At 44.2% G+C, this 12,824-nt stretch overlaps 5 protein-coding genes across 5 annotated transcripts; 3 read left to right on the top strand and 2 right to left on the bottom strand.

Moving 5' to 3' along the window:
- The first annotated feature begins 239 nt into the window (after positions 1 to 239).
- On the top strand, positions 240 to 1,467 carry LOC6505237 (sepiapterin reductase). Its single transcript, XM_001965566.4, has one exon. The coding sequence runs from the start codon at positions 480 to 482 to the stop codon at positions 1,284 to 1,286; it is 807 nt and encodes a 268-aa protein (XP_001965602.3). The 5' UTR covers positions 240 to 479; the 3' UTR covers positions 1,287 to 1,467.
- Positions 1,468 to 4,349: 2,882 nt separating this feature from the next.
- On the top strand, positions 4,350 to 5,375 carry LOC6505238 (sepiapterin reductase). The gene has a single exon (XM_001965567.4). It carries the CDS (start codon positions 4,473 to 4,475, stop codon positions 5,256 to 5,258), a length of 786 nt encoding a protein of 261 aa, XP_001965603.1. The 5' UTR covers positions 4,350 to 4,472; the 3' UTR covers positions 5,259 to 5,375.
- Positions 5,376 to 5,614: 239 nt separating this feature from the next.
- Positions 5,615 to 7,402, bottom strand: LOC6505028 (splicing factor ESS-2 homolog). The gene is made up of 2 exons (XM_001965568.4): positions 6,932 to 7,402; positions 5,615 to 6,865 (listed from the first exon to the last, which is right to left on the bottom strand). Exons 1-2 carry the CDS (start codon positions 7,299 to 7,301, stop codon positions 5,712 to 5,714), a joined length of 1,524 nt encoding a protein of 507 aa, XP_001965604.1. The 5' UTR covers positions 7,302 to 7,402; the 3' UTR covers positions 5,615 to 5,711.
- Positions 7,403 to 7,859: 457 nt separating this feature from the next.
- Positions 7,860 to 9,592, top strand: LOC6505240. The gene is made up of 3 exons (XM_001965569.4): positions 7,860 to 8,082; positions 8,814 to 8,927; positions 8,990 to 9,592. Exons 1-3 carry the CDS (start codon positions 8,025 to 8,027, stop codon positions 9,460 to 9,462), a joined length of 645 nt encoding a protein of 214 aa, XP_001965605.1. The 5' UTR covers positions 7,860 to 8,024; the 3' UTR covers positions 9,463 to 9,592.
- Positions 9,593 to 9,871: 279 nt separating this feature from the next.
- On the bottom strand, positions 9,872 to 11,165 carry LOC6505027. The gene has a single exon (XM_001965570.4). It carries the CDS (start codon positions 10,918 to 10,920, stop codon positions 10,117 to 10,119), a length of 804 nt encoding a protein of 267 aa, XP_001965606.1. The 5' UTR covers positions 10,921 to 11,165; the 3' UTR covers positions 9,872 to 10,116.
- Between the last annotated feature and the right edge of the window lie 1,659 nt (positions 11,166 to 12,824).

Here is a 12,824-nt window from a genome sequence, read left to right as displayed (position 1 = left end):
TTCCACTAGATGCCACTTGTTACCAAGTCAAAAATACCTTATCCATAAGGTCACTTGGCAAGTAAACATTTTCCAACCACTCTCCCCAGTAGTGTCTCATTTAAATTGCCAAAAAAAATAATAATTGGATGGCGGGAAAAACAATTACTGTGCGGATTATGGCTCGGCAACAGTCGCAGACAGATGATCCCGGACTTATCAGTGGACCGAGTTGTATAAAAGCCCCGGGCCGACATCCCCGAGAGCTCAGAGTGCCGGAAAACGTGTATTCAGAAACCCCAGTATATAATATTCCAAACAGAGTCCAGGTATATAGGCGGTATATACTTGGTGAATCGGAAAAAAAACGCTTATCATTCGCGAAACAGAGTCCAGTTGGTGAAGCCGGCCCAGAACCCGGAATCAGTACAGTTCTACAGCTCCAAGGGACAGCAACAGTCTTCTATTTAAACTCGAAACAAAAAAACCAAAGGATCATCATGGCAGCAAAGAGAATGGATTTAAATAAACGCACTTTCCTGGTGCTCAGCGGCACCTCGAATCCCCTCGGGCAGTCCTTGGCTCTGGAGTTCTGCAAGCGCCTGGGCACTGGCTCCCTGGCCCTGATCCTCGACGAGGATGACCAGAAACTGATGAAGCTGAAGGACCTCCTCCAGAACGAACTGAAATCGGAGACTGTCAAGGTCAAGACTGGCCAGCTGGACGAGAATCACTCGAATGGCTACCTTCTGATGGAGCAGGCTCTGGAGGAGTCGAAGGACATGCGCTTCGAACGATCCATCGTCCTGCACAATGAGGGCGAGACCGCTACGGAAGTCCTCTTGGAGCCGCAGACCGCCCAGGAGTGGCAGCTGTACGTCCGGAAGCAACTCTACGGCCCTGTGGCGTTGAGCCAGAAATGGCTGCGGTCCAAGTGCCTGGAGAAGGTGGAGAAGCTGGCCGTGAATGTGACCTCGTCCTTGCTGGTCCGTCCACTGATCTACGGCGGGCTGCTCTGCTCCTGCAAGCGGGCCAGGGACATGTACTTCCGGGCCATGGCCGCCGAGGAGGCGCGCTCCGGAGTCAGTGTTCTCAGCTTCTCCCCCGGCCTTATGGCCGGACATCTGACCCAGTGCGATGTGAATGGAAACGAGATCCGAGTGGAGGATGTGGTGGCCAACAAGAAGCTGCTCCAGCTGCCCCGCATCCAGCCGATGCAGGCCACCATGAAGCTGCTGAACATCCTGGAGGAGATCTCCTTTGTGTCCGGCCATGATGTCGACTACTACGACACCTTTGTTTTATGAGTAGCATCCGTGGGGTGGGCTGCGTCCTGGCTCCTGGACACGGTTCTGTTCTCGGTCGACGATTTGGACAATGTTTGTGACTCGATTGCCTCGGAAATGAATAAACTCTGGCTGCTGACCCTCATCCTGATCCTGGACGTGCTCGAAACCGATGCACACGAAAAGGAAAACGAAAAACAAATTATTTTCTTTATTTTTGGGCGGGGAATGGGTTTCACTTTCCAGGTTTTAAGGTTTTTATTTTTTAAATATTTTTTTTAAGTGATTTTGAGACAATTCTTTGATACTTTTTGTTTTTAAAGGCAAGTATTTGGAGTATAACATGTAGAGACCCCTGTTTTTTAAGTCAAAAGTGTCTCAGGTTTCCTATTAATTTCCTATAGAATTTTTTCTAATTTATTTATAAATTCTATTTAAGGAATCAATAGAGAATCCCCGCGACATGTTTACTTTCCCATTTATGAGTCAGAGTACATATATTCCAAGACACTCACTCATCTATTCCATGTTCGTGGAAATAATTAAATCCAATGACTTCCACAGTGGCTGGATGTGAGATAAGGAACTGATCTCCCCAGAAGGCATGTGTTTTTAAAGCAACATGTATTCAGTTCTATATAATTTTCTATATAATATATATTTAATGACTTTCCCTTCTCAATAACTGTTGCCGGGTTGGAAACGGAAACGGTTGGCTCTTTTTTCTAAATTCTTTTTTCCAAATTTAATGATCAGATCTGTTGGTAAATTCACAAATATCACCTCATAATCACTGAATAATAATTATCTTCTTGAAATGATTCATTGTTGAATGGAATATTACGTGGAACAATAAGTACACTTGGGCAGGTACTGTACAAGGAATACTTTGTAGAAACCCTCTCCATAATCCTCTCTAGAAACCTATAGAAAACAGATCCCTCTCTTCTAGCCCAGCTTACAAAACTTATTTCACTTTCAAAGCATACTTTTAGGTATTCTATTTTGAACAAAATATATAAAAGGGAAACAATTTTCAATCAAAAATAAAACCACCATGGGTGTCATCAGTATATGACTTCAAGCCAAATCTATATCTCTGCCAGTTATTATCCGATCCTTGAGCCGAATTCCTTAAAAGATTTGTGGATCAATTATCCATTAATGTGCATTAAAATTTGAAGTCTTAACATTTTATAGATTTTTTAAAAATTTTTCGAAGGGACCCCTTTAAAACAGTGAACTGTAGGAGAGTCACGTAGGTGGATATATGACATTAGTCGAAGTCTATATCTTTGCCAGTTCTGATCCGATCCTTGATTGTAATACCTTTAACAATTTATATATAAATTCTCCATTAATCTGTACTAAAATATAATCACAAAAAATTGTATACATTTTTTTCGAAATTTTTTCATGGACCCACTTGAAAATGAAGTTTCTGGGTATATGGACACTGGTAATGTCTATATCTTTGTCAATTCTGATCCGATCCTTGAATGGAATACCTTTTTAGAATCGGGAATCTATTTTCTATTAATCTTTATCAAAATGTTAAAACCAAAAATTTTATAGATTTTTTTTAAATTTTTTAATGGGACCCCTTTGAAAATCTGGGACAATGGAGTGGGTGGGTATATGGGCTCGGGTAACGTCTATATCTTTGTCAGTTTTGGAACGATCCTTGAGCGGAATACCTTAAAAGATCAATGGGGGATCAATTCTCCATTATTCTGTTTCAAAATGTCATCACAAAAATTTGTTCAGATTTTTTTGAAATTTTTCGATGGGTCCCTATGAAAGGGACCACAGTGGAGTAGGTGGAATGGTATATGGAATCTTGCTATGTCTATATCATTGTCAGATCAAACCCGATTCTTGAGTGAAATACCTTAAAAGATTTGTAGATAAATTCTTCATAAATCTTCATCAAAATCGTATTCCAAAAAATTTTATTGATTTTTTTTTTAAATTTTTCCCTGGAACCCCTTTGAAACTGTTGGAAAATGTACATAGTTGGTTGGTATATGGGCCACGTCGATGTCCATATCTTTGACAATAATTATCTGATCCATGAGCGGAATACCTCAAACGAATCGGGGATCTATTCTCTGTTTATTTGTATCTAAATATCATTATAACAATTTTATAGATTTTTTGTAAATTTTTTAATTGAAAATGTGGGAGATCTTTGTCAGGTTTGGCCCGATCCTTTACCGGAATATCTTAAAAGATTCCTGTATAAATTATCTACTAAATCCGCATTAGTTAATTAATCAGCATCACAAAGTGAATTATTTATTTTCACTGTAAATAATTTTGAATAACCAGGCATGTCGAGCTTCCGTTATCAGGGAAATAGCATAATCCATTAACAATTTTAATATTAATATTTTACGATTCTAGAGCTTTGACATTGAAACAATGTTGCAATCAGATTGAAAGTACTGTTGTTGTTGTGCAAGTTTGTGGCTCAAGCTTATTGGAAATTGTAATACAAAGTTGCAGAGCTTTTTGGAACAGATTTCAGGGGCAACTCTTGTGCTCCCCAATCGCTGCGGCGACCTTGGCCTTGACTTGGCGCTCTGGATGTTGGCCCACAATATTGGCCAATATGACTGCTGTACTTGCACTTTTGCTGGCTTAATGGCGATGCAATTAATAAAAAACAGGCAATTAATAAAATAGTCGTTTGGCAGGGACCGGCGATAACCTCTCCCCTTTCCAGTTCCCATCCCAAGTCCCGCAAGCGGAGCTTTAAGAGAGAGACAGAGAGAGAGTAGAGCAGGAGGCTGGGAGTTAGGAGAGAGCTAGGAAGCAACAAGAGAGCGACTTAGAGAGTGGCCCAGAGAGTAATTAAGAGACAGTGGCTTAGGATCTCAAGGGGGGCAGTACTTCTCCTATTATTATTAATTATTATGATTTAATTATAGATTATTTTGTTGGTTTTAGATGAACGAAGAATGTGAGAGCTCTGCCTATAAGTCCTTTTCACAGGAAAGTAGCAATCAACCCCCCTTTGGAATACTTCCCACCGCCGTCACTGGCCAGAGGGAAAGGGGAGCTTTGGTCAGCTGTGCAAAAGCTGCCAAAACGAAGCAGGTAACAGGCGAGAGAGAGTTGGAAAAAGAAAAAGAAACAGCCGTATAGACAGCCAACTGTTGCTCGCCGAACAGAAAGTAATTGGGAGGAGCACTTGACGCGAACATGAATCTGAGCCAGCGGACTTACCTCATCATCACCGGAGCCTCCCGGGGCATAGGCCGTGAATTCGCGCAGCAACTGTCCGGTCGCATCCAGTCGCAGGGCTCCGTGGTGACGCTGCTGGGCCGGAATCTGCCACTTCTGCAGGAGGCCAAGGAGCACATTCTGGCCAAAAGTCCACTGCTCACTGTGCACACGTACTCCCTGGAACTGGCCACCGCTAAGGCGGGTGACTTTGCCAAGATCTTGGAGGATTCCACTGGGAACGGCAGCTTCGAACGGGCCATAGTGATCCACAATGCCGGCACCATCGGCGACACCTCGAAACGGGCCAGGGAGATCGGTGATACGGACATCCTGCAGAATTACTTTCACACCAACGTCTTCTCCTGCATGTCCTTGAACTCCCAGTTCATGCAAGTCTTCCGAAATGTCCAGAAATTGATCGTGAATCTGAGTACTTTGGCGGCAATAGCTCCCATCTCGTCGATGGGCTACTATTGCTCGGTGAAGGCGGCCCGCGAGATGTTCTTCCGCGTCCTGGCCCTGGAGGAGACCGCCCCGGACACTCTCGTCCTCAACTACGCCCCGGGCATGATCGACACCCAGATGACCGTCCAGGTGCAGCAGGAGGCCCACGATCCCGCCATTGTGGCCCTGTTCCGGGATCAGCGCGAGTCCAAGACCATGCTGACCGCTGCCCAGACCACCAAGCGCTTCATCGAAGTCCTCGAGGCGCAGAAGTTCAAGTCCGGCGACCATGTCGACTACCGGGACGCGGATCTTTAGGCCTTCGCTCGCTCGAAAATAATTCTAGAATATTATTAAGCTCCTTCTGTGGTAAAAGGGTCCAGGATTAGACTTTAGTCTTAATTTGTTTCAAATAAAATTAAATACTTACCCGAATTTCCCCTTATTTGCGGCCGGAGAGCTCTTTTCCATTCATGAATTTCTAATCGCGGCTAATCAGAACTCACAGAATATCAAGAATAAGTCGAGAGCTTGGTCTCAAAATCACGTTCTTGATAAGAAGATACTTCTTAAAATTAAAGAGTGGCTTAACTAGCTTAGTAATTGAATAAAATTCAACAAAAATAACATAAAACTTTAAAGAAAACCCTTCGCTACAAAAATAAATCATTCACTTTTCTGGGAAACATTCTTTTTTTTTTTTAATATTCTCCAACGCATTTGGTTTTCGAAGTATTCGCGGAAAACTAAAAATGATAACAACTGCAAGTGCTAGAAGAAATCGGACGCTGCACTGCGTCTCTTGGTGGGTATCTTCAGCAGATCGTCCGTCAGGGTCGAGCCCGTATCGATGGGCGTGTTCTTGGACGGTGTGCCGATCCTTCCCAGCTGCTGCAGCGATGGTCTCTGCTGCGGTGTGTTGCTCCTCGAGACACCCGGCGTCACCTTGCGCCTCTTACACCTAATGGGAGATGGGGTGTGCGACATAACGGGCGTGGCTCGCAGTCCCAGCTTCCCGGTGGCCAGTCGTTGGGCCGCCGGCGACATGCTGGCCAAACGCTCCATGCTGGACCGAATCAAGGGGGAGCCGATGTTCTTGCGGGCCGTATCCAATGCCATTTGCTTCTGATTGCGCATCTTCTCGCTGACCTTCTCGGCCAGGGCCAGGGCTATGTTCTCGCGGCGCGAGGTCTCGTTTATCCGGAACGAGGGTCCCTGGGTGGGCCGCATGGGCGTGTCTCCGCCATCAAGACGGAACGGAGTGCCGTCTATCTCGCCCCAGGTCATGATGGGGGAGAAGGCTTCGCCAGGACGGGGTGAGGGAGAGCGCAGGAGATCAAAGCCCCTGATTCTGGGAGTGGCTGTGCCCTCTATTGGCCCACCTGGAGGGTTATCCTCAGCTCTCTTGTTCTCCACTCCGTCGCGATGCTGAGCCTCGTCCGGCAAACGAGTGGCCTTGTGCTGGATGCTCTGTCTGCGTTCTGCCGCCTGGACGCGCTCCTCCTCCGTGTATTCAACACCATCAGGTACGTACATTATGGAATTCATGTTGGTGTACTTCCACGTCTCGATCTTCCTCAGCGGATCAGCGCCTTCGAACTGTTTCTCGATGCTGGGCAGCGTCAGGGCCCGCTGCAGTTGCTCCGCCGACATCTTCTCGTGATTAAAGAGTACAGAATACTTCTGGCGGAGCTTGGCCTCCGCCGTTTCAATGATTTCCTGGAAACTGTTATTATCCTCGCTGGTGTAGTTCTGCAGAAAGGCGTCCAGAGACATCTTGGAGGTGATATCTTTCGAACCGCCTTCAATGGAACTTTTCTCGGACGGGGACGGAGAGTTGGGTCGGTTTGGTTCCCGGGAGGGAGGCAGTGGCGTGTTGCTGCCATTGTTACTTACGGGTGTCTCAAAAGTGGCGGGTGACATGGCTTTAAAAGAGTAAGAGAAACCCATTAGTTTGTCTTGCTCTATTGAGTTAGACCTCCCATACACACCATTGTTCCTTTGGTTCCTTAACCTACTGCCGCTCCTGGCGCTCCCCATACCGGGAATCCTGCCCAGACTGTAGCGCTCTCGTATCTCCGACATTTGCACGAAATCCCTGCGCGACTCGGCATCTAGGTAGTCGTTCTGGGCCCGCAACTTTTCCAGATCCGGAAAGAAGTCACGCTGTATGATTTTCGACATCTCCTCGATGTACTTTTCCTCGGTAAGGATCTTTGGCTTGTTTTTGCGACGCACCAGATCCGTGGGCTTCTTGAATTCCGCCAGCGCCGTGTTCTGGGCTCGGGCCATCTCCATAGCTAGGCTGCCAGGTGTACCGGGAGTTCCCGGTGTGGCTGGCGTCCTGGGAGTCTCGGACATGGCGGTGATCACAACTTTTTCCTTAACAAAAACAGCGTCTTGGTCTAACTTTGGGTTGTCGAAATATTATTTTGGTTGAAGTTTAGGTATTTGTGCGTAATCTGTGTTGGTCACACTCTTCTTCGCGAATCGGGTAACAGAGATGTGACAATCGATGTCTGGCAACACTGTTTGAAACTATCGATAGATCTATCGTATAAGCCTAGTTGGCGCCTTTTTTTATTCAAATGATTACACATTTTATTGAAATTCAATTATTTCGTTTTTGTAGACAGATTTAATTTTAATATATCAGGTGTAATGAGAAAAATAGTGATTCAATGAGAAAGAAACATATGTGAAATATGTTTTAGGCGTAGAGAAGTGTATAGTTTTTCTATAGATCTTTTGTTTATCTGTTAGTTGTTGTTTACTCATTAAATTACATGCCAGAGGTACTCTTTTAAAGTTTTTTATTTACCTATTGAATCACTTGTTGAAAGCTTTGGCTTCGACAGCGACTCGGCTTGCTTCCCCGTATCTCCCGAAGGTTCATTATTATAAGTATACGAGTGTTACAGTCTTCTGTCGTATCTCAAAGCTCGGGTAACTCCAAAACTGTTGATAAAGACAGTTCTATCGGGGCATTGGTGGCACTGTCAGTTGTACTTCAGCGACCACCGCGTTCGTAACCGCGATCTCCGCTTTAAAAAAATTCCGATCTATAAACTACAAATAGCCAAAATGAAGTACTACCTGTTACTCATTGCTGCCGTGTCATTTCTGACCTACATCAGTTGTGGTAAATCAGAACAGTCCCCACCATTATATCCCACCTAAATACATTTTTTTTTCTGGTTTGGTTTCAAATTAAAAGTGACTTATGTAAGATTATGTCTGATTCGATATAGAGGTCCTATAAATTGATACCGGCCGGCGTATCTAATCTCTGGCATATGGTTTAAATTTTAAAGAAAAATGGCCTAACTTCCAAGTGGCTCAAAAGTGTGCTCCCCAGGCGATCGCCTATATATATTATTATATGTAGTAATGTAATTTAAATTTCCTACAATTATTATTATTTTTTTTTCATGTGCAACTTGCAAATTGTGAAATTCCAGAAACATCTGCCATCTATATATATTATATATACTATATAGTGGCATTTATAGTGACAACTTGATTGCAACTTCCTATGAATCATAAAGTAGACAGACTTTGAAATTCAAAGATGGACTTTAAGGGGTTACCTAATTTTCTTTTTCGTAAATTTACTCAACCCCGATAAGGGCATAAATATAGTGCTCTTGTTGACTCATATTGGGGGCTTATGTACAGTGTACACCCATTGGCGATAAGAATCGATGGAATCGAGGGGGAAAACGAGATAACAGCGATCCAAAAAGGTGGTACAGTGTGTGCCACGGTAATGGGACACAGGTGGACGGGGTAGGGGCGACCTGTGGCTATCCTGTTGGAAGGATAAATAAGTTATAGACTAAATCATATGTCTAATCCTCGCTCAATTCTCAGATGGATGCATCCAGTGCAACTCGAAGACCAACGAACGCTGCGCCACCGATCCCCTATCGCTCCTGAACAGGAACTGCTCGGACGGCACCTCCAACTGCTACTCCCGTGTGGTTGGTGAGTCCATCTCTCAAGATCCATCTTCCTTCCAATCCAATATTATATTCCAATCCACTTAGATGGTTACACGATTCGTGGTTGTGCCGCCGATCTGAACAACGCCACTCGCGCCTCCTGCAACAACGAGCTGGAGTGCGTGCTCTGCACCTATGCGGAGGGCTGCAACCGGAATGTCTTCCCCCAGACTAGGACGCAGTGCCTCCAGTGCTCTGGCAACTCAACCTCCTCGACCTGCGCCGTGGAGACGTACAGCGTGCCCACCATCTGCCCCATCTACAAGTTCGGCGATCGCTGCTACATCCGGAACAGCAACCGGACCGTGGATGGCTCCTTCCAGCGGGGATGCTTGACCACCGCCCAGAGCAACAAGCAGTGCGTCAAGGACGGCAACTGCTTCCTCTGCGACGGCCGTGGCTGCAACTTCCTCAGCGCCAACGACACCCAGATCCCCCTGGCCCGCGACTCTGGCGTCCAGCTGGCCCTCTCCATGTCCGTCCTGGCCGGAGCTCTGCTCGCCGCCTGGCGCCTCTAGACTGGACTCCTCCGGCCCCACCCCCATCTTCGGAGGCTGCTACATTAAATTCATAATTTTTTTTTTATTAACTCTGCCTTTAATTTGCCTTCACTTTTGAACAAAAATAAAGATCAAATTGAAAAGAAAAGAATGATATCTCTTATCTTATGGATGCGAGGGATCTATCCTTCTATCCTTTTAGATCCCAGGAATAGAACCGAAAAAGTAAGGAACTTTGGGATTTTTACGAGCTGCCAACGGTCGTCACTTGACGACCCCCGGGCCTCCGGTCTGCAGTTGACATCGGGGTAGTGGCCCCATCTCCATATATACATAGTTTGGGATGCAGAACCAGAACCAGAAACAGAACCAGAACCGGAAGACACATAAATGTGTCGACGCCTTCTTCCCAATGTTTGTCAATTACTTTTCATGGCTCGCTCTCTTCCGGGGCTCTCTTCCGGGGGGGGGAAGAAGGGCAGGAAGATTTGACGAAGAATTCTTCGATCTTTATTCGATTGGAATGTAACGATTGGAAAGAACCACCGCCTTGGCGGGGATGCGGAGATGCAAGGCTGCCAGGCAATGATTGGGGGGGGGCGGGTGGAGGTGGTGTTAACAGCAAATGGTTGGAAACTTGGCAAAGGATAACGCAAGGACGAGACCTCCACTCTACTTCTTCTTCCGATTCTTCTTGTTCTTCTTCTTGAGGCTGGGCGGAATGGGCGGTTCGATGGCCTCCACCGATGGCTTCTCGTCCGGTGCCTCCGATGGCTTGGCCACCTCCCCGCCCTCAGCCTCTAACAAAGGAGCCGCCGAGGATTTCGGCTCCAAGTCCAAGACATCCTCGGAGGGCAGCTCCTTCCCAGCACCATCCTCCAGTTCGTCCAGTGTCTTCTTCTCCTCCTCCTGGGCCTTGGGACGGCGATAGGCGGCCAGGAATTCCAGTTCATCGGAGGACAGGGAGGTTAGCTCCTCCAGTTCCTCCTCCTCAATCTCCTGCAGCTTGCTGCTGGACCGAGTGGCCAGTGGCAGTGAGAACTTGGCCGAGCCGCTGCACGAGGGATTCGGGACATCGCCGCCCAGCGACTGGCCGCCCAGGAAACTGCCAGAGGCCTTCACAATGCCCCCAGTCTTGACCATCTGGTCGTAGCTCTCGGTCATGCTGCCGCCAGCACCGCGCTGCTTCTGCTCCAGTTTGTCCAGGTCGCCCTCCTTCTCGCGAAACTGCTTCGGGGTGAAGACCAGCGGCTGCCAGAACAGCTCCAGGGTCGACATCCGCTTCACGCCGACGTCCTCGAGGACGCTCTGGTTGGGCAGGATGCGGCCCTTGTACGCCAGCCGGCTGAAGCCCATCGGGACGGACAGGTTGCATCCGATCCTAGCCTTCAGATTGCCGACCGTCCCGAACCGGTCCACCTCATAGATGTTCTTCCTGCCGTCGCGAGTGACGACGAGTATCTGCATCTTGCGCATTCTCGGATTCCTTGGGATTCCTTGGGATTCCTTGGGTAACACAGTCCTTCTATAGCTTTGCTCTCTATGGATCCCTATCTATGGTCCAGTCTTGGTCTGGGTCTCGCTTTTCCGGTCCTTGTTGGAAAGTATATACGTGTTTCTGGGATGTGAGGTCTGATCAAGGGAAAATTTCTATGATAACTCCAGCGCTAGCCCGAGAAGTCCCCATTGAACTGAGACGAGAAAGGCAAGGCACATTGATTTCCTTCAAATATTTTCCCAAGGCTGGTGTTGGGTTTGAAAATTTCGATTTTATTTTGGGGGGTAAGGCAAGGGAGTTAGAGGGGACTTAGTCAATTGTAACTTGTTTTTTATAAAAATTATTAAAATTAATAAGCAGTAGGATGTATTTGTTTGGAGAGTAATACAGAACAGAACAATACAGAAGTACCGGGTATAGATACTCCCAATAGATACTTGCCTTTAAATAAATTAATAAGACTAAGCAAAGCAAGTATGTATATTTTTCTTTGTAAAAATTATTTTAAAATTGAGTTAAGTTGGAAAAAAGTATATTTATTTCGAGAACTATAACTACAACACCTCACACCATCACTGCCCTTTAAAGTAGGCAACTTTTTGAAGAAATAAGTTCAGAGATATACTGGATATACTTGATTTTTAAACTCTATATTATAACTATTGGATAATAATTGTATATTAATTGTATAATAATTAATAAAATAAACTAAAATCTATATTTATTTGAGAGTTATGAAATATATGTAGTTGTCCGGGTCAAGTACCGGGTATAGTTACTCCTACTAAGCTTCTCGTATTTAAATAATTGAAATACAGAGTGGATTAATGGAACTATAATGGAGAAATAAATATAATATTTTTCGGGGAAGTATAAATAAAAAATCGTATAATCCCAACTAACATAAGCAACTAAATATGCTATTTTTTTCAAAGTGTAAGCCCAAGTACCGGGTATAGATTCCTCCAAAGCACAATTATTTGTAATAATTGTTTTACAGAGACAATTTTTATTTTTATATTTATATTTTATATTTTATTTATTATGTATTTTTTAAGGAGTTATGTAGATTGAAATTTTTGGAGGAGGAACTTGCTTTAAAATAAAGTTAATTGAAATATAAAAGCAAAAATATATTTTTTTAAAGTAAAAAGATTGTTGAAGAGACTTAAGTACCGGGTAGCTATTATAAAGTATAGTAGAGATTATATACTTTCTATTATCTTGCTTTTTAGTTAAAATAATAAAAAGGCAAATCACATTTTTTTATTAAATATTATTTTTAAATGGAGTAAGAATAGAAAATATATAGTTATTTAATATAAATATATATATATTTATATAAAAATATTTAATTTAACTATATACATATATAGTTATTTAATATAAAATATATATTATTTAACACTATCACTGCCCTTCAAAGTAGGCAATTAAAAGTGAATTACTCTGAAGAATAATTGCAAGTACCGGGTATAATAGCTTTTTAGTACAAATAATAGAAATCTGCAGTAAAAATAAGCATCTTCTACCCCCCAGAACCCAACCGATTACTCATTTTTGATAAACCTTGAATTAATTATCGATTTGAGGCGAAAAGTTCGAATCGATTAAGGAACGAGGAAATAAAAATATAGAATCTCTGGCGATCCAGGCACTTATCAGCTCCACCTGAGGCACTTCCCATTTAATTCCAAACTGTTTACACTTAAACAAATCATTAGACAATAATGGCATTGGCAATGCCATAACAATTTCTCAAATTTATGAATTATTTATCGACTATCGTGTTGATCGGAAATCAGGAACAATTTCTGATCTGAAAAGTTCGAAAAAGAAACCACTTAACTCAAAATAATTGTAAACAGAGCGGGATCGAAGG

This window comes from Drosophila ananassae, chromosome XR (genome assembly GCF_017639315.1).
Source record: "Drosophila ananassae strain 14024-0371.13 chromosome XR, ASM1763931v2, whole genome shotgun sequence".
NCBI classification, from domain to species: domain Eukaryota; kingdom Metazoa; phylum Arthropoda; class Insecta; order Diptera; family Drosophilidae; genus Drosophila; species Drosophila ananassae.
This window is presented reverse-complemented; position numbering and strand designations above follow the sequence as displayed.

Coding starts and splice junctions, on each gene's coding strand:
- LOC6505237 (XM_001965566.4), top strand. CDS start 480: ATGGCAGCAAAGAGAATGGATTTAAATAAACGCACTTTCCTGGTGCTC.
- LOC6505238 (XM_001965567.4), top strand. CDS start 4,473: ATGAATCTGAGCCAGCGGACTTACCTCATCATCACCGGAGCCTCCCGG.
- LOC6505028 (XM_001965568.4), bottom strand. CDS start 7,301: ATGTCCGAGACTCCCAGGACGCCAGCCACACCGGGAACTCCCGGTACA. Junction 6,866..6,931: donor AAGGAACCAAAGGAACAATG/GTGTGTATGGGA, acceptor ACTCTTTTAAAG/CCATGTCACCCGCCACTTTT.
- LOC6505240 (XM_001965569.4), top strand. CDS start 8,025: ATGAAGTACTACCTGTTACTCATTGCTGCCGTGTCATTTCTGACCTAC. Junction 8,083..8,813: donor TCTGACCTACATCAGTTGTG/GTAAATCAGAAC, acceptor CTCAATTCTCAG/ATGGATGCATCCAGTGCAAC. Junction 8,928..8,989: donor CTGCTACTCCCGTGTGGTTG/GTGAGTCCATCT, acceptor CAATCCACTTAG/ATGGTTACACGATTCGTGGT.
- LOC6505027 (XM_001965570.4), bottom strand. CDS start 10,920: ATGCGCAAGATGCAGATACTCGTCGTCACTCGCGACGGCAGGAAGAAC.